The sequence below is a fragment of the Pleurodeles waltl genome, chromosome 7, assembly GCF_031143425.1.
Source record: "Pleurodeles waltl isolate 20211129_DDA chromosome 7, aPleWal1.hap1.20221129, whole genome shotgun sequence".
NCBI classification, from domain to species: domain Eukaryota; kingdom Metazoa; phylum Chordata; class Amphibia; order Caudata; family Salamandridae; genus Pleurodeles; species Pleurodeles waltl.
In genome coordinates, this window is record NC_090446.1 from 564,151,927 (window position 1) to 564,170,598 (window position 18,672).

The 18,672-nt window shown below is 46.3% G+C and overlaps 1 protein-coding gene across 1 annotated transcript in view; it reads right to left on the bottom strand.

Moving 5' to 3' along the window:
• LOC138304349 (dynein regulatory complex protein 11-like) overlaps nucleotides 1-18,672 on the bottom strand; it is a 411,831-nt gene that overhangs the window by 15,867 nt on the left and 377,292 nt on the right. The window contains exon 15 of the mRNA XM_069244325.1: nucleotides 5,400-5,599. Within this exon, the coding sequence (XP_069100426.1) occupies nucleotides 5,400-5,599 (200 nt within the window). The remainder of the gene's footprint in view (nucleotides 1-5,399; nucleotides 5,600-18,672) is intronic.

Genomic DNA, 18,672 nt, shown 5'->3' on the forward strand with positions numbered 1-18,672 from the left:
TTAGGGTTGGTGCACATAACTCAGGTATAATAACTACTCTTCCTTTGGGCTTTTCTACCGACACCTGGCTTTCCCCACCCCTCCGATAAATGGACACCAGCTTCAACGGCAACCCCTATGCCGGAATCAGTCTCTTTTTGGGACAGATATGCGGCCCTCAGCTACCTTGAGGATACTGATTAACAAAGAGAGTGAGAGCGTGGACCCTTTATGGCACCGGTTAATAAGATCACCTTACACGCGACTGACAAACAGAGTGGGAGCATGTACTGGTTATTAAGATCCCCTTCCATGCAAATATTTCTCAAGTGCTGTCCATGTCATCAACATCATCCAACCCTAGGTGAGGCTCCCTGACTTCATTGTTTCTTCATTTGATTCTACTCTTGTAACGAGTGGCCCAAAATGCCCACTCTGCCCAGCATTTGAGGGTATTACAGGGTCTAGTTCTTCCTCAACCTGCACGTGGGATTAGCCTGGCTGAGCAAATGTCATCTTCTGCCTGCAAAACCAATGTCCAAGACAAAACTATTTGTTCTTAAATTCCTTAGTTAGAACATTGCTGGCCTGTCGTCTGAACTGTTTATTGATGAGTGATTGCCCTTGTTAGAGCTTATGATATTTTTTTCTTTCAAGAGACTTGGGGCCAGATGTTCAAAACTTTTTGCACGTCGCAAACAGCAAATTTTGCTGTTTGCAATGTGCAAAAAGCACATCGCGATGCCCAATCCCCGTTTTGCGAGTCGGTAACCTGGTTACCGATTTGCAAAACGGTGCTGCGATTCGCAATTAGGAAGGGTTGGTCCCCTTCCTAATTGCGAGTCGCAGCGCAATGCTGTATTGTTTTATGACTGTGAACGCGGTCACAAAACAATCGCAGTTAGCACCCATTTCAAATGGGTGCTAGCCATTCGCAAAAGTGAAGGGGTCCCCATGGGACCCCTTTCCCTTTGTGAATGGCATTGAAAACATTTTTTCAGAGCAGGCTTTAAAGAGAACGGGCTGCATTACAAAAAAAAACTGCTTTATTTAAAAGGCGTCACAGACATGGTGGTCTGCTGTCTCCAGCAGGCCACCATCCCTGTGAGTGCTGCGAGTCTCAAGGGGGTCGCAAATTGCGACCCACCTCATTAATATTAATGAGGTGGGCCTTTGCAACCCCCTTGCGAGTCGCAGATGGTGTCAGGGACACCATCCTACATTATGAATTGCGACTAACAAATTGCGAGTCTCTCTGACTCGCAATTTGCGAGTCGCAATTCAGATTATACTTACATCTGGCCCTTGTGGTCATCGAAGGATATTTGCTTAGACGGGTATACTTGCTTTAATCTTGTCATTTCTCCTTCCAGTGTGGGGCAGACAAGGAATGGGTTAGCGGGGTCGTTTAATGTAGGTACTGGTTGTAAAGTAATTCAGGTTCCAACTGAAGGAGAATATTTGTAGGTTTTCGATTTAAGGTGGGGTTACATTGGTAAATGTAACAAGTTTCAGGCAGGGGTAATCGGCACTGCACTGGCTATTTACTTGGATAGATGACCTAGTAGCAAACCATGCTCTATCACGAGGTCGTCTGAATTTGTTATTGGCAGGTGATTTTAACGTAAAGGTGGGGTCTTTGCCCTCTCCCTCTTTTGTGACTTTCATCCCAGAGTCCAATGCACAACATTTTACATCTTAGGATGTTATAGACCTAAGAGGGTACCTACTGTTCCCTTTAATGCTATCACATAATCTGGATAGTGACGTTCTTTCCTTTGCATCTGATAACTTCTCGACCTACAATGGAAGGGGTCGGGGGTCAGTAATAGATTAGATTTGTTTGTCACGAAGCTTGCAGCTCTTCTTCATTGAAGGTCAAGTCCTCCCTTTAGTGTACAGTGACCACAACCCCTTAGCCCTTTCCATTGCTATTGGAAAAGGGAATGCAATTACAGGAGTAGGTGCACACTAGCCACAAAAGGAGCAGGTTAGCTTGGCACTCCGCAGATATGGATGCAATAATGGAGCAGGTGGCTGGAGAGTGTGCTGATTTGGTGGCTGGGTGTACATCAGAGACACTGGGGCTTTCAGAAGTTGTATCTAGCTTTACTGATTTAACCTTTCATATTAGAGATCTTCTGACAAAGCCTACGAAACTTAAGGATGGTTACACGAAGTCATGGTTTAATGAGGCATGTAGAACAGCCAAGAATAAGTTATGTTTGGGCTCTGAAACAATGTCCCAGAGATCAGGGGCTAATTAGTGCCTGTAGAAAGGCCTATAGCTTGGCTCGTAAAAATAAGAAGATGAAAATCAGAGAAGAGAGATGTGATACCTTGATAGTCTCATGCCAGGCCAAGGACACGCAGGCCTTTTGGAAGTCTATTCTTGCAGTTTTTTCCTTTGGGAATTCCCCTGACATTGTGACCACCCATATTGGCTCTTAAATCTGGATTGAGCACTTCAGCAAAATATATCAGTCACATATTTCTTGTGTTGGGGATGGGCTGGGGAAGGCACCTTTACGGTTAAGCATCAACTTTACAGCAGAGGAAGTTCGGAAGGCCATCACCAATAGTCGTCTAAATAAAGCCCCTGGCCCGAATGTTGTACCTATGGACTTATTCAAGGCTATTCCAGGGTTCTGGTCTCCATTACTTGCTAATATTTTTAATTAAGCATGTAAGGTGGGTGTTCGTTATGCTCATCTTTAAAAAGGGCAATGGGCATGATCCCAAATGCCACTACTGATCTCCTTGCTCGATTCTGCCTCAGAAGTCGCATTGTTGGGCGTGTCAAACTGGACTTCCTTCTTGAGTGAACCTTAGAGAGAAATATTATTTCCCCAGACCACTACAGGTTTAGGAAAGGTCTTGGCACTATCGAGCAGCTTTTAAATCCTCATTTACTTGTCTATAAATATATAGTGGGCCATTGGCCATTCTCTGCAGCTGGCGTTCATGGATCTGTCAAGCACTTTCGGACTGTGTGATTAGCTCAAAACTGTGAAATACATTCTCTTCAATGGGCCTGGATACTGGTCTAATTACCATTTCACAGAACCTTAAGGGGTCTGAGATACGAGGAAAATGGTGACTACTCCTCTATGCAGATGACGCCATGCTGCTTGCTGGAACTGAAAATGGGTTTAAATTGTTCATTTCTAGTTTCGTGAGTTTTATGGATAAACCTGATCTACAGACTGATCTCACGGAGACATTTGTACTGGTTACAGGCCCCAAGAACACAAACATTCGTCCCATATGTATTGAGGGCAATTCAATTGAGAGGGTCAGACAGTTTCCCTACTTAAGTTTGATGTTTGATGATGCCTGCCCCTGGGCCCCCTGTGTGGGGAACAGAATAAATAGTTAATTGAGTGCGATTGGCTCTATCTTTTCACTAGCCACCACCATAGGAGGAAAACCAGTTGCACCCTTCCTTGAGATCTACAGGAGGAACTGCTTCCTCTCTATGACCTACGTTTCTGGGATTTTGGGGTGTGGAAATACCACCAGGATGCAAACAGGAAAATAGGGCCTGCAGCAGATCCTGCGCGTTCCTCCCACAACCCCTCACTTTACAGTTCATCAAGAGTTATGCCTTGAATACGTGGGAGGGGGGGTAATTAAAATTAGCCCCTTTATTATTATTAAAGTGATCAATATGGTCAAATGATATGGCCTGTGTAAAGTGCAATATTACATGGGATTGCCTTTCTTGTAGGCACAGCCTTACATCCCCAGGCTGAGGTGCATTGGAGAGACTACTCTTGCCTTGGGCTGCCCGCACTCATTTGAGAAGCCAGAAAACATCACAAAGGACAGGGGATGGATTAAGGACCGTTTTCTGTCTTATAGGTGGTCTCAGAAGGACGGGGAAGAAGTAATGAAGCCAACAGTCAGTGAATACTGCCTCCTACAAACTACCGAAGCAGTAGCCTCTTATCTAATCATTGTCCAGAATACGTGGGAGTGAATGTTACTGATTCACTTTAGGAGCCGGCTCCATCAGATGGCTTCTATGTTTCCACTAAGGACAAGTTGCCCCCGCAGATATATTAACCTGTCCCTGTGAAGAGATATGTCTGTAAACTCTACTGCACTTTGTTTTTTTCTGTAAATGTTATCTTCCCTTTACCAAAAGGTTTTTAATACCACTCTTACGGAAATATAAGTTTACTAAATGTAGAGTTGCACTGATTTTTTGCAGTATTTGGAAGTCCCTCTTACCTGAAATGCCTTAGCATCCTTCTTAAAGGATGCACTTTATCTGAGGAAATCTTTGTTATTTTAGATTATGATATACTGATATATTCTTCAGTAGTTTTGCGTTGGTTATCTTATTATGCCTCTGAGAGTGCTTTTAATGATCTGTTTTTAATCGGCTTTTATGTATTACTGTGATATTATTACGAGTGTATCTTTTAAGATCGAATAAAGAATATTTTGAATTTGAAAACGTAGTGAACACTGTCTGAGGTTTGACTCATCTAATAGCTGTGCATCTCTTGGATAGATACTGAATGGCTAGAATCTGAACAAAAAGGAGCAGTTTGTGTAGTACAGGGCTTTCTGACTGAGAATAGCTTTTAGACAGAATCGCAGTCAGTGTTTAGTGATTAGTGTGGAGGTTATACTGTGGAGGTTGTACGGTGTTTGGTTGACAATGTACATTATTTTGGTGATGGGTTCCTGAAATGGGATTCCTGTGTTAGAATGTTTTGGTAATAGGAGGATTATATTAATTGCTCTTAAAAGTAATCATTTTTGGAGCAACAGGTGCGGCGGTGCGCAAATTATTATTATTCGCCTCTGTGAAGCTTCATCTGCCCTGGTGGTAGGAATGGGGTTTTGCATTGGGCAAATGTAATCATTTTACATCCACCGTATGGTGTCAGAGTTGGCTTTCAATGACTAACACATTGTGTTCGCGTGGTAGAGACTGACTGTTATAAGTGTGTGTTTCATCAGTTGTGTTGCTTGCAATGACATGTTTGATAATTGGTTGGTATTAAGTCATGTGAGTGGTACACAGACATGATGGTGATTTCCAGCTAAAGAATAGGGTCAGCCAAAGAAAGAATAGGGGCAGCCTTTGAAACAATGGCTTAGACACTGGAATTAGCTGCACATGGTAAAATTGTTGGTGTTTTATAATGTTTTGTGTTTCAACATATTTTAACTTAGAGATTTTGGTAAGAAAATGGCTATAGAGAATGATCACAATTAATCGACTCAAAGCTGTGTATGGGGAGCAAATTGTTAATTCATATAAAAAACATTGCATATTTTGTAGCCATCATCTGTTAATATAAGCTGCCACTTACTAATGAAAGTATTATGCTTAGAAGCCACGCTGCTCTGAAAAGCATCTTTAGAGTAATATACTGAGAAGAACTAAGCCCAAAGATTACCTTCATCACCATGTGCACCAGCATTTGAAGGCCACTCTTCCCAGGGTACTTGCTGGCGATGTTGTCTGGAGAGAGATCAAACAAGTTGGCACCAGTCTCTGTGCATATGGCATGGACTAGCATCCTTTTCCCCGTGCCCACTGGTCCTGCGAGGAGGATGGATTTTATCAGCGGACTCTTCTCATGCACAGAGGTAGAGCCTAGGACACACATCAGAGAACAGGCATGAACAGTCTTCAGAACACTCGTGGAACTGGAAAACACAACTGGATGTCTCAACAATAATGACAGTGACTGCAAGACTGTATGCCATCAAAACCTGTCCTACAAAATACTTTAGGATCGTATCTTGTCTTCATTCAGAAGTTGCATTATTGACACTGGTCTGATATGGTTATTTGCTGTACAATTGTTTAGGAAATCTCTCCAACATCTATAAATACATATAACATGACTTGGGGAATCGGCTTGCACAGCTGTGATATTAGTAGCTGCAATACAAGTGGTTTACTTATTCTCTTTGGTGTCCTAGATAATGATCTTATAGAGGTTCAGCTAAAGCCTGTATCCTATGTATGGCATCCTGTTTCTCAAGCAATAAGTAACCAACATCTGGTGCCGTTTTGCAAAGGCCACCATAAAGGACTATTCCACTGCTTTTATATGCATGGCCATAGCCCTGCATATGTGAATAAATTAATGATTGAGACCACTTATGGTCTGCGCCAGCTTGCTTTTTAAGCTGCAGGGTGAAAGGATAGCAGAATTTCACCATTCCATTGTCCTTTACTTTATCCTACAATGTACCATATGCTCTACCCTTTTCCTGATTATATAAAAAGTATTTTTGTTATGCAAATTGAAAGGGGTACAAGAGGTCGCAGCAGGGAAAAGACAAACCACTTTACTGTCTATCTAGACAGTTGGCAAACACAGGTTCAAAATGGCAAATAAATATTTGTTGCATGTAACAAAGTTACAAACTATATCAAAAGGCGGTGTTGTTACCTCTACATGGCTTTATTCCTATTACACACATGTGCAGCCACCATGGAATCTGCAACTAGAATATGTCTCTACCAGATATTTTGTTACCGAAGGTAAGTAATTTGTACATCTGATAGAGACTTGTAGTTGCAGATTCCTTACCTTAGAATAGATACCCAAGCAATGCCATCTTCGGGGGTGGGCTGCGAACCAAGATCATACAAGGAAGTCCTGCAGGACCGAACGACCAAAGTAGCTATCCCGATATCCAGGACAGGAACTCCTCGTGCTAACGCAGTGGAAGCAGCAGTTGCTCTGGTGGAATGAGCACGCACGCCCCCAAGGGGTTGCTTCTTGGCCAAAGCGTAGCACATTTTGATGCAAAGAAGCACCAACCAAGAGATGGTATGCTTTTGCATTGCCTTCCCTTTTTTCGCACCCACATATCCGACAAAGAGTTGATCGTCCACCCAGAAATCTTTAGTATGATTAAGATAGAACACCAATGCTCTTTTTGGGTCCAGATGGTGGAGTCTCTCCCCCTCATGAGAAGGATGTGGGGTGCGTAGAAAGTAGGCAGGGTGATGGACAGGCCTACATGAAAAGGCGTAACCACCTTTGGAAGGAAGGAAGCCTTAGTGCACAACACCACTTTGTCAGGGTGCACAGACAAGTATGGAGGTTTAGACGAAAGGGCTTGAAGCTCACTCAGATGTGATGGCAACAAGAAAGACAATTTTGAAGGTGGGGAGCCGCAAGGGACATCTGTGCATCGGCTCAAAGGGAGCACACATTAAATAAGTAAGGAAAAGACTGAGGTCCCACTGAGGCATGATAAATGGAGTGGGAGGAAATAAATGGGTGAGGCCTTTTAGGAATCTACTCACAATAGGAGATTTAAAAAGTGAGGGCTTATCAGGCAACCTAAGGAAGGAGGCCAAAATGGCAGATAAATACCCTTTAAGGATGCCCAAAGCAGAGCCCTGCTGGGCCAAGGAAAGAATGAACAGAAGAACCTCGGATAGAGGGGCAGAGAGGGGATCAACAGATTTGTTGGTGCACCATGCCACAACTTTATTCCAACAACAGGCGTGTACAGTTTTGGTTGAGGGACACCTGGCTGCCAAGATAACACTGCAGACTTCGGGTGGAAGATCAAAAGTTGTCAACTGTCGCAGTTCAATCTCCATGCATGAAGGTGGAGGTTGGACAGGTTTGGGTGAAGAATCATCTCCTGTTGCTGCAACAGACAATCCGCCCGAAGAGGCAGTCTAAGTGGAGGATCGATGGACATGATCAATAGCTCAGGAAACCAGACTATCCGTGCCCAGTCTGGAGCCACCAAGATGGCTTGGGCCCGGTCATACCTGATCTTCTTGAGACCTCTGGGCAGAAGTAGTATAGGCGGAAAGGAGGCTGGAGTTCCACTCAAGACGAAAAGCGTCTCTGAGCGAGTGCTCCCTTGGAAACGCCAACGCGCAGAACAGCTGACACTGCGCGTTCTCTGCGGAGGCAACCAGATCTAACCAAGGCTCTCCCCACTGCTGAAAGAGACCTTGCGCCACCTCCGGATGGGGATGCCATTTGTGATCGGCTGTGCATCGACGGCTTAGTTTGTCCCCTATGGCGTTGAGAGAACCCGCCAGGTGTTGAACCACCAGGGTAATGCCCTGATGTTCCAGTCATGTCCAGAGGCATAGTGCCTCCTGACAAAGGGTCCAGGACCCTACTCTGCCCTGTTTGTTGCAATACCACATGGCGGTAGCATAGTCTGCGAACACCTGCACTACTTTCCCTTTTTTCCTTTGAGAGAGGGAAGAAATGCTTTAAACGCAAGCCTGATCGCCCGTAGCTCCAGAAGATTGATATGGCGCCCAGACTCCACCGGAGACCAGAGGCCTCTGATTTCCGCCTCTCCCATGTGGCCGTCCCAACCCAGAAGGGACGCATCTCTCACTATAGATCTGGTTGAGGAAGGGAGAGGGATCTGCCATGGACCCAAGCCACCACTGCAGGTCTTTCACAGTCCCCACCAAGATCTGAACCATGTCGGAGAGATTCCCCTGATGCTGCACCCACTGGAACTTCAAGTCCCACTGCACAGCCCGCATATGCCATCTGCATGTGTTACTAGCAGGATGCAGGAGGCCATGAGGATCATCAGCCTCAGAGTCAGTCTCACCGAAACCCAAGACCGAGGCGAAAAATTGGAATCATAGCCTGAATGTCTTGGACTCACTCTTTGGGAGGATAAGCCCGAAACTGCACTGTGTCCAGAACAGCTCCGATAAAGGGCTGCGTCTGAGAGGGAGTCAGGTGTGACTTTGGCGCGTTTATAGTGAACCCCAGCAGGTTCGCCGTAGTCTGAAAGTGGGAGACGACTTTCTGGAGCAAGTTCGCCTTCAACAGCCAGTCGTCGAGGTAGTGGAAGACAAACACCCCTAACATGCACAGATGAGCTGCAACCACCGCCATCACTTTTGTGAACACCTGAAGGGCGCTGGTAAGGCTGAAGGGGAGCATGGTAAACTGAAAGTGCTCTTGACCTACCACGAATCGTAGGTAACGTCTGTGGGCAGGCAGGATGGGGATGTGGAAATAAGCGTCCTGCAAGTCCAACGCTACCATCCAGTCTCCTGGGTCCAAGACAGACAGAACCTGAGCCAGGGTGAGCATTTTGAATTTCTCCTTCTTGAGAAAGTAGTTCAGGTCCTGAAGGTCTAGGAAAGGACGTAAGCGATTGTCCTTTTTCGGCACCAGAAAGTAGCGGGAATAACAACCACAACCTACTTCGGGCACAGGGACCTTCTCTGTAGCCCCCTTGGCCGAGAGAGCTGCGACGTCCTGGCCGAGAAGTGCCAAATGATCCTCTGGAAGGTAACTGAAGGATGGAGGCATGGCTGGTGGAGCAGATTCGAAAGGGAGGGAGTAGCCCTTTTGAATGATCTGCAAAACCCACCTGTCCATAGTGATGGATTGCCTGTGGGGCAGGTGATTGTGAATCCTGCCGCCAACTGGATGGGAGTGACGGGATGGACTAGGAGAGTTTGGAGGCTGCAGCGGGGCAGAGATGGACTGGGCAGACCTCTGGTTCCCTGTCCCACGCCCACTTGGGATTTCGCGTCCCTGGCCATGCATAGGCATGGGTGGCATGGTGGCTAGGTGGAGGACGCAACAGGGAGTTCCTTCCGTGGCCACTAAAGGGGCAAAAAGCAGACTGCGGGGGCAAGGGGCAGAGGAAAGACCAAGGGACCGAGTCGTAGCCCAGGAATCCTTGAATCTCTCCAAGGCTGAGCCCGCTTTCTCTCCAAAGAAATAGGAGCCATTAAAGGCCATGTCCATGAGGGACTGTTGGACATCCCCAGAAACAATAGAACTACGCAACTAGGCATGGCGTCTCAAGGCCACCATCGTAGCAACCAATCTGCCCAGGGAGTCGGTCGAGTCCAGCCCACAACGGATTGTGAACTTCGCCGCATCTCTCCTATCGTTCACAGCTTGGGAGACAATAGCACGGGCCTCCTCAGATATCTGTGGCAGGGCTTGTGCACCCGTATCCAACAAAGAGTGGGTATGGCGGCCAAAAAGGCATGTGGTGTTCACAGAACGCAGAGCGAGACTGGAGGAAGAAAACAACTTGTAACCAAACTGTTCCAGCCTTTTTGATTCCCTGTCCGGGGGTGCGGAAGGGAATGCGCTTGAAGAAGAGGAAGACTGGATGACAAGACTCTCAGGCATGGCGTGTTGCGACAGGAATTTAGGGTTGTTCAGAGCGTGCCAATGGCGGCGTGCAATAGTCCTATTCACAGGAGCCCCTGTGTTGGGTTTGGACCAAGTACCCAAAAGGACATCGTGAGAGGTTCATTGAATGGCAAAAGAGGTTCTGATGTGGAGGCCCCAGGCTGAAGCACCTCTGTCAGGAGATTGGACCTGACCTCTATAGTAGGAAGCTCAAAGACTTCAGCTGCCTACTGACCACCTTACCATAAGTTGCTCTCTCCGCCGTAGCCACGGTAGGAGGAGACAGCATGCCAGTGTCTGGAGAAGTATCCAGACCACTGGCGTCGCCCAATTCCTGAGCCCAGTCCAAAGATGGGTCATCCTGGTATTCATAAGGGTCCAGGGACACCTCCAATCCCTCCCTTAATTCGTACCCATAGGAAAAAGGGTCCGAATCAGACCTGGGTTGAATAGGCCCCATCAAAGACAAAAGCGGCGTCAGCTGACACTGCTCCAACTCGTCGGGGATAAGGATCGGGTTGACGTCGATAGTGGGCACTACCGATGTCGGGAGCGTCGACAATCGACCCGGTGTCGGGGAAGGTGTCAAGGGTGTGACCGGCACCTGTGCGGATCTGGAGGCGACCTCAGTAGCCTGAGCCGCTGGCGTGGAACCCAAAGGCCCCTCAACCGAACCCCTTGGGCCCGAAGGCGCCGTATCTGGGTCAGTCAGCCCAAAGATGAGGCGCATGGCCTCAAAGAACTCCTTAAGGTGGGCGGGGGTCGCTCCAGGTCCGGAAAACTTGGGAAAACGTGGAGCGGACCCAGGCGCAGGCTCCGAGGAAGGAGGCCTTGAGCGTCGACGCTCTTCCCGCGTTGCATCAGCCGAGCGACGGGGCGAAGTCGGAGAGCGATGGGACCTCTTCGACTTCTTCTTCTTACCTACACCTGAAGATTTAGAACAAAACGAGTGGTGATGGCTCCGCAAAAGGTCTCGAGACCTTCCACTCGATCGAGGGTGGGGCTTATGTGGAGTCGAGTGCCGGGCCGCGATGAGCTTCAGGGACCGCTCCCTCAAAGCCTTCGGGTGCATGGTCCGGCACTCGGAGCATGACTTTGGGTTGTGGTCGCGCTCAAGACACCACAGACAAACCTGATGCGGATCCGCCACCGACATCGTGCAGTGACAGTCCTCGCACAGCTTGAAACCAGTCTTCTGGGAATTCCTCGCCGCAGCAAAATTCTCACAAAAACTCGACAAAACTGTTGAAGTCGGTCAAAAAGAGGCCAGGGTGGCTCTTCTCCGGATCAGAGCGTGGCACGGAAAGAAAAGAACTGATGTCACTGCACGAAGGCAGCATCTATATACCACTCCCGATGTCATCACATCGACTACAACACCAACGAGATCCACGGAGTCGACCAACGGCACTTACCGACACGCAAGGGTATTGCTTAAAGAAAAATTTCCAGTCCAGTTTGACGCCTGGGGGAAATTCTAAGGTAAGATATCTGCAACTAGAAGTCTCTATCAGATTTATAAAAACAGTTCACATGGCTACATCATACTAATGAATACCTATTGATTTTATACCAAAATTCCTAGCACTCTTATGTCAAAATAGAGTGAAATCTGAAACATAACAAGTAACAGTGCATCTCAAAGTCCTATTAATGTAGGAATTTATATAATATTCATATTGGCTGGCTTTCAATATTGTAGAAAGCCACTAAGCAAATGTGAATCTTTAGAGTATTTCCGAAGGGTGTTTATGAGCCAGCGGGTAATCTGTAAAAAGATAACTACTACAAATTTCTTCTGAGTAGTGAATTGAGCTTCTTTATCGGTTGTCAACCAATGTACAGTCTAGGCGTTTGGTTGAAGAATGTTCCCAGCTTTGATACTGACAAACCTAAGTATTGAAGCCAGGAAGTAAGTTAATTTTTATATTCTCAAAGCATGTGTTTCCAGACACAGAGAGGATTTTGACCATCTAAAGCAAATAGCTGAAATATGTGGGTAGATTTTACTCAATTTGGCAAAAGGGAAAACATCTATCTATTATAAAAAAATATGTGATGAAAATGTGTACCCCTCAATGTGGTGAAAGTAATTTTGCTGATATCCCTTCAATCTGTATCTAAACTTAATGCCCATCTTCCTTTCCTATTTACCGTTAATAGCTTCTAATGCCTCTTTTGGTTCTGCCTGTATTGGATTCAATGGCAATATTTATGTAGCGCTTATGACATTTTGGATGTTAAGATATTGGTGCGTGAGCTCCAGTAATGTATTTACCAGGTTTGTTCTATGTTTAATATCTTCCTGGGCAAAAAACATCGTGAGAGGTTCATTAAATGGCAAAAGAGGTTCTGATGTGGAGGCCCCAGGCTGAAGCACCTCCGTCAGGAGATTGGACCTGACCTCTACAGTAGGAAGCTCAAGGACTTCAGCTGCCTACTGACCACCTTACCATAAGTTGCTCCCTCCGCCGTAGCCACGGTAGGAGGAGACAGCATGCCAGTGTCTGGAGAAGTATCAAGACCACTGGCGTTGCCCAATTCCTGAGCCCAGTCCAAAGATGGGTCATCCTGGTATTCATAAGGGTCCAGGGACACCTCCAATCCCTCCCTTAATTCGTACCCATAGGAAAAAGGGTCCGAATGCGACCTGGGTTGAATAGGCCCCATCGAAGACAAAAGCGGCGTCAGCTGACACCGCTCCGACTCGTCGGGGATAAGGATCGGGTTGACATCGATAGTGGGCACTACCGATGTCGGGAGCGTCGACAATCGACCCGGTGTCGGGGAAGGTGTCAAGGGTGTGACCGGCACCTGTGCGGATCTGGAGGCGACCTCAGTGGCCTGAGCCGCTGGCGTGGAACCCAAAGGCCCCTCAACCGAACCCCTTGGGCCCGAAGGCGCCGTATCTGGGTCAGTCAGCCCAAAGATGAGGCGCATGGCCTCAAAGAACTCCTTAATGTGGGCGGGGGTCGCTCCAGGTCCGGAAAACTCGGGAAAACATGGAGCGGACCCAGACGCAGGCTCAGAGGAAGGAGGCCTTGAGCGTCTACGCTCTTCCCGCGTTGCATCAGCCAAGCAACGGGGCGAAGTCGGAGAGCGATAGGACCTCTTCGACTTCTTCTTACCCGCACCTGAAGATTTAGAAGAAAACGGTGGTGAGGTAAAGCACACCCAGAAGACCACCATTTTATGTCAGTGGTCTCACCTTTTTTGTCAATGCCGAGGCATTTAAGAGAGGGCGTTGTGCATCAGTGCACTGGACACGTTCCGCTGGCACGCCAAACGCAAGCTCATCTGCGCCTGTCCGTGCCAAAAGCTAGGGTAAGACTGACTTATGAGCGTAATACGCTACTTCACTTCAATAAACCTGCCAGACATGACCCAAGCTTGTGCGTTGTGGGTTCACCAAGCTCAATGGAAGGACCTTACTCCTCCTGGAACTCTAAGTGGAAAGCTGGGCTAACCAAGGGACCTTTTATTAGTCCCTCTAATTCCATTAACCACCCTAACATTCACACCCTTAAATGTTAATACTTTAACTCTTGATCGTTACCTAAGCATTCCATATAGATATAGGATCTGATCAGAGATGAAACTCCAGATGAAACTCCAGATGTCGTTTTTGTCACTAATACCTGGCTGAATGAGAACGCTTTACCTGACATTGTTGTCTCACTGCTCCTGGGCTACAGAATTTGAAAATGTAACAGAGCAGGACGCCAAGGCGAGGTACGGCCATTATCTTTAAAGATATATACAACGCTCAATAGAAGGTAGTTCTTCGTCAGCCATTGGGGAATGACATGCTTTCCAATTGGCAGTAAAGTATAAGAGGCTACTGGGTGGCACTATTGTTTATAGACCAGGTTATAATGCTCACCGGGCAGACAGGTTTTTGTCATGGCTTGTTCAACTTATGTTGAACCACCTTAGCTATATTGTAGCTGGCGACTTTAATCTACACGTTGAAAACAACTAGAAAAGGATATGCTCACCCTACAACTGATTCAAATGATTAATGGCCCCATTCATTCTGCAGGGTACACCCTTGATCTACTCTTCTTGAATTCTAACAATTTAAGTGATATTTAAAGCTCCCCTCTATTATGGTGAGATCATTTTTGTATGAGATTAAAAAAAATTCTCCATCCAAACCATAAACAATTCTCCAAAATCTCTAGTCTTCCCAGAAGGCCTTGGAGCGAAATCAGTCTTGCAACTTTTTCTAATTTCTTCTCACCGCCAGAATTTGACAACCCTGCCCCTTAATAGTTATCTACACCAGTTCAATACAGCAGTGTTGGATGCCTTGGATGCCTGCGCTCCCCTAAAACGAAAACACATCGCGGACTGACTCCATCTGAAAAATGGTACTCCTTGGAGCGGAGGAACGAGAAAAGGAAATGTAAGGCGGCTGAAAGAGTATGGAGACACTCAAAATATCCAACAGACAGACTACCATACAAACACCAACAAAATGACTATTATCAGCAGGTTAAAAAAGCAAAGACAAACTATTTTATCAAAAGATTAAATGACAAAAGTGGCTCTCCAAAGGAACTATTTAAAATTGTGAGAGTATTTTCCCAACCAGTTAGCTTGTCACAAACAATTACCCCTTCACTGCAGCATTGTGAGGCCATAGCCTATTAATTTTCTTATAAAATAGAGAAAATATACTCCACTTTAGGCCCGCAACCCACCTTAGAAGACCTTTAAGGTGCCTTGACGGGCCCTCAACCTGGAGCCAAAGCTCACTTAGGTAACTCTACCTGCATTACTAAAGGAACAGGTAGAGAAAATTCTGTCTAGTTCCCCACTAGGTCCCTGCTTCCATTTAATTTTGTCTCACTTAGTACCTACTTTGAGAGTATATCTGACTCAAATCATTAATTAATCTTTAAAAGCAGTAGTATTCCCGGATTTGAGGAAGCAAGCCCTAATTCTACAGCTAGAAAAGAAAACGAGACTTGATGTGTCCATTTATGGCTTATGTCCCTGAGAGATTGGTCATTCTCCAATTGACAACTTTTTTTGGAGGACAATGACTTACTGGACTCCTCCCAGACAGGCCTAAGTGCTAGAAATATCACTTAGAGTACCTTGCTTGCCGGTCAGAACAATGTCAGACTGGAGGTAGATCAGGGAAAGGCAGTGGCCCTGATCTTTCTATTTCTCTCAGCGGCTCTCATAGCCTGCTAAGTAAGAAACTAAGGCCCTCATTACAACATTGGCAGTAACTGCCGCCTACCGCCACGGCGACAGCCGGCAACATACCGCCTTTGTGGCTACCAGCCAGCCACCCACCTGCATTATGACCCTCGACGGAATTCTGCCAGTAGGCTGGCGGAATACCACCAACGGTCATGGCGGCGGACGGCTGTAAGGTGGCGCTGCTGTCAGCAGCAGCACCACGCCAGCAAAACACCACCTACTGTATCATGAGCAATGATACGGTCTGGCGGTGTTTTTCTGGCGGATGCTACTGCTGACAGCAGTGCTGCATCCCGTCTCCAGCCAGAGGACCCCCTGCAAGCAGGTAAGTTGGGTTCTCACGACAGGAGGGGGGGGTGGGGTTTGAGGGGTGTTGTGTGTGTGGGAGGGTGTCTGTTTATGACTGCGTGCATGCGGGTGTAAGTCGCTTTGAATGAGTGTGTGAATGCCTGCATGTGAGTGTACGTGTATGTTGTGTGTTGTGAATGCATGTGTGCAGCAAAGTATGTTGGTGTGTGTTGCAGTGTGTGGGTATGTATGTGTGCATGTGTGGGTGATGTGGGTATACGTGTGTGTATGTGTGTATGTGTATGTGCATGTGGGCGGGGAAATGTGCAAGGGGCAGGAGAGGGAGGAGGAGGGTGGAGGAGGACTCTGGGGAGGGGGAGGGGCGGGGGAGACCCCTATCAGTGACAGGGAAGGAATTCCCTGGCACTGATAGTGCCTACTGCCATGGTTTTTGTGGCGGTACGCTTGCCACGAAAACCATGGTGGTAGGCGGGGTCATAATACCAAGGGTGCGATTGTGACAGCCGCCGAGCTGGAGACTGAAGTCTCCAGCCCAGCGGCCATTACTTCCCTGGCGGACGGATTGGTACAGTGGCGGTTTGACTTGAGCCAAACTGCCAATGTCATAATTTGGGAAAAGGTACTGCCAGCCTGTTGGCAGTACCTTTCCCCAAATTACCGCCGACCGTCAGGGTCGTAATGAGAGCCTAAATGAGATAGGGTGCCACTCCGCTACTTTCCAATGGTCTGAATCCTCTTTGTGTAATAGATCCTCATGTGTCCAGTTGGACACATTTAGATCATTCCCCTATGCTTCAAAATGCGGCGTACCCTGGGGCTACTCTCAGAGCCCTACACTTTGCAATGTATGCGCCACAGCCCTTGCCACACTGGTCAAACACTGGGGCTTTAGCATATGCTGCTACGCTGATGACACCCAGCTGACCATCTCTATTGGTGAAAAGCAGAGACCAAGAAAAACTTAGCAGGGTGTCGCTCGGAAGTGGCCAGTTGGGTGACCACTCACTGTTCAAAACTCAACACAGAAAAAACAGAGTTGGTGCAGTTTGGCGGAGCTGAACATATTGAGGACGATTCTTGGTGGCCCTCCTTGCTAGGCACTGCACCAGAACAAAAAAAAACGCAAAATATCTAGAAATTATTATTGATTGTTCCCTATCCCTGCAAAACCAGGTAATGTCTACATGACGTAAATGCTTCGGTTTACTATAACTGCTTGAAAAACTGTTAGATGGATCCCAATTGACTGGAGTCGCACTGCACTCCAGGCTTTGATGGTTAGTCATTTGGACTACAGAAATGCTTTGTAATTGGGAATGTTTACGCATCTTCAGACAATTCAAAATGCAGCTTCAAAACTTACTTGCAATAAGGACAGATACAGTTCTGCCTCCGCAAGCCTAAAAACTGTGCACTGGTTGCCCACACGCAAAAGAGCTTAGTTTAAGTGTCTCTTTCATACTCACAGGGCTTTGAGCAACTCTGGCCCTTTGCTTCAAAAGCAAAAGGTTGAATTTTACCAACCTCCAAGAAATTTAGGATCAACAAACCTTGCCCTGCCTAAAATTAAAATGATTAAGAGGACTAGAGCAGCTTGTTTACCCTCTTGGCAGCAACTCAGTGGAATGCTGTCCCTTTGGATCTCTGCCTTACCGCGGATTACCTCGTATTTAGGAAAAAAATTGTGATTCAGGAACGTTACTGAAACACAATTTAGGTTTGCCACTTCATACTGAGTTTGTATTTGAAACGGAATGTTTTTATCTGTCCCTTCCAAACTGAGATTTGGAATGGGACAGATAAGAGGGGCCAGAGAGTCTCTCAACCTGAAACTGTAGGAGCACATCTCCCCAGGACTTGTGATCTTGCACTGGCTCTCAGTGTCTTGCTGGATCACGTTCAAAGCACTCGGCATAACAAATCAAGCACAGTTTTGAATAGAACTGACAATTTATGTGAAAATCTGATCCATCATGCTTTTGATCCGATCACCTCTTATTCCTGAAAACTTCAACAACACCCCGCTTGGAGGCCATTCTTTCTCAGCCTATGCCAACAAAAATTAAACTAGAAAACCTCCTTACTTTTAAGAAGGCTATAAAGACACAGCTGTTCAATTTTTGTCCATTACGTCAGTGGTTCCCAACCTGTGGTCCAGGGACATCTGGGGGCCGGGAAGTGTCCTCAGGTGGTCCGTGACTACTTAAAAAATTAACTAATATTGACAGATTAATAAAAAAGTATCTAAATAAAGTGGCAAAATGTACAACTGAAAATTATTAAATGTACTGTAAATGTCAAGGAATTTGAAATTGGAGGCTAAAAATTAAATTAGTATCTTCAGATTGATTTGTGGGAGCAGTACAGGTGCATCAAACAGAATATAGTATGGATAATGTGTGGCTTCAACTGAATTTAGAAAAGCTGCAATCTTCCTATTATTTTCTTTGAATGTTATTTTTTATTTTGTTTGTAAATTAAATAAAAATTGATATCATTTGCGGATATGTTTGTTGGAATGCTTGCTTCTGTATTTTTGTGTACTGTTTTGTGGTTCAAATCATCAACAATGTTTATGTCTGATTCCCCAACTTCCAGTAATGACTCAGTGATACAGAGGGAGTCCACAGAAGTCAAAAGGTTGGCAACCACTGCGCTAAGTGACTAGGGGCCGGATGTAGCAAGCAGTTTTGCCCATTCTGTGTCTATGGGAAAATGTGTTCGTACATATGGCCGAAGCAACTTTAGGAAAACATGCAATATACACGAAGGTAGTTAATCACAATGCAGACATGAACTCAGCTTCGTCTCAGGTAAAATAAAGCTGCATCAAGCACAATCTATCGCTATCACATACCCTTTGATTATAAGCATCTATGTGAGCAGCCCAATATTCACGACAAAACCACTGGACCACATTTTAGCGCATCACGGACCTCACCCAGTTCTCTCACACAAATCACACTACAACCACACACCTCTGCAAACGAACAAGCATGTCCGGCTATAATCACTCTGG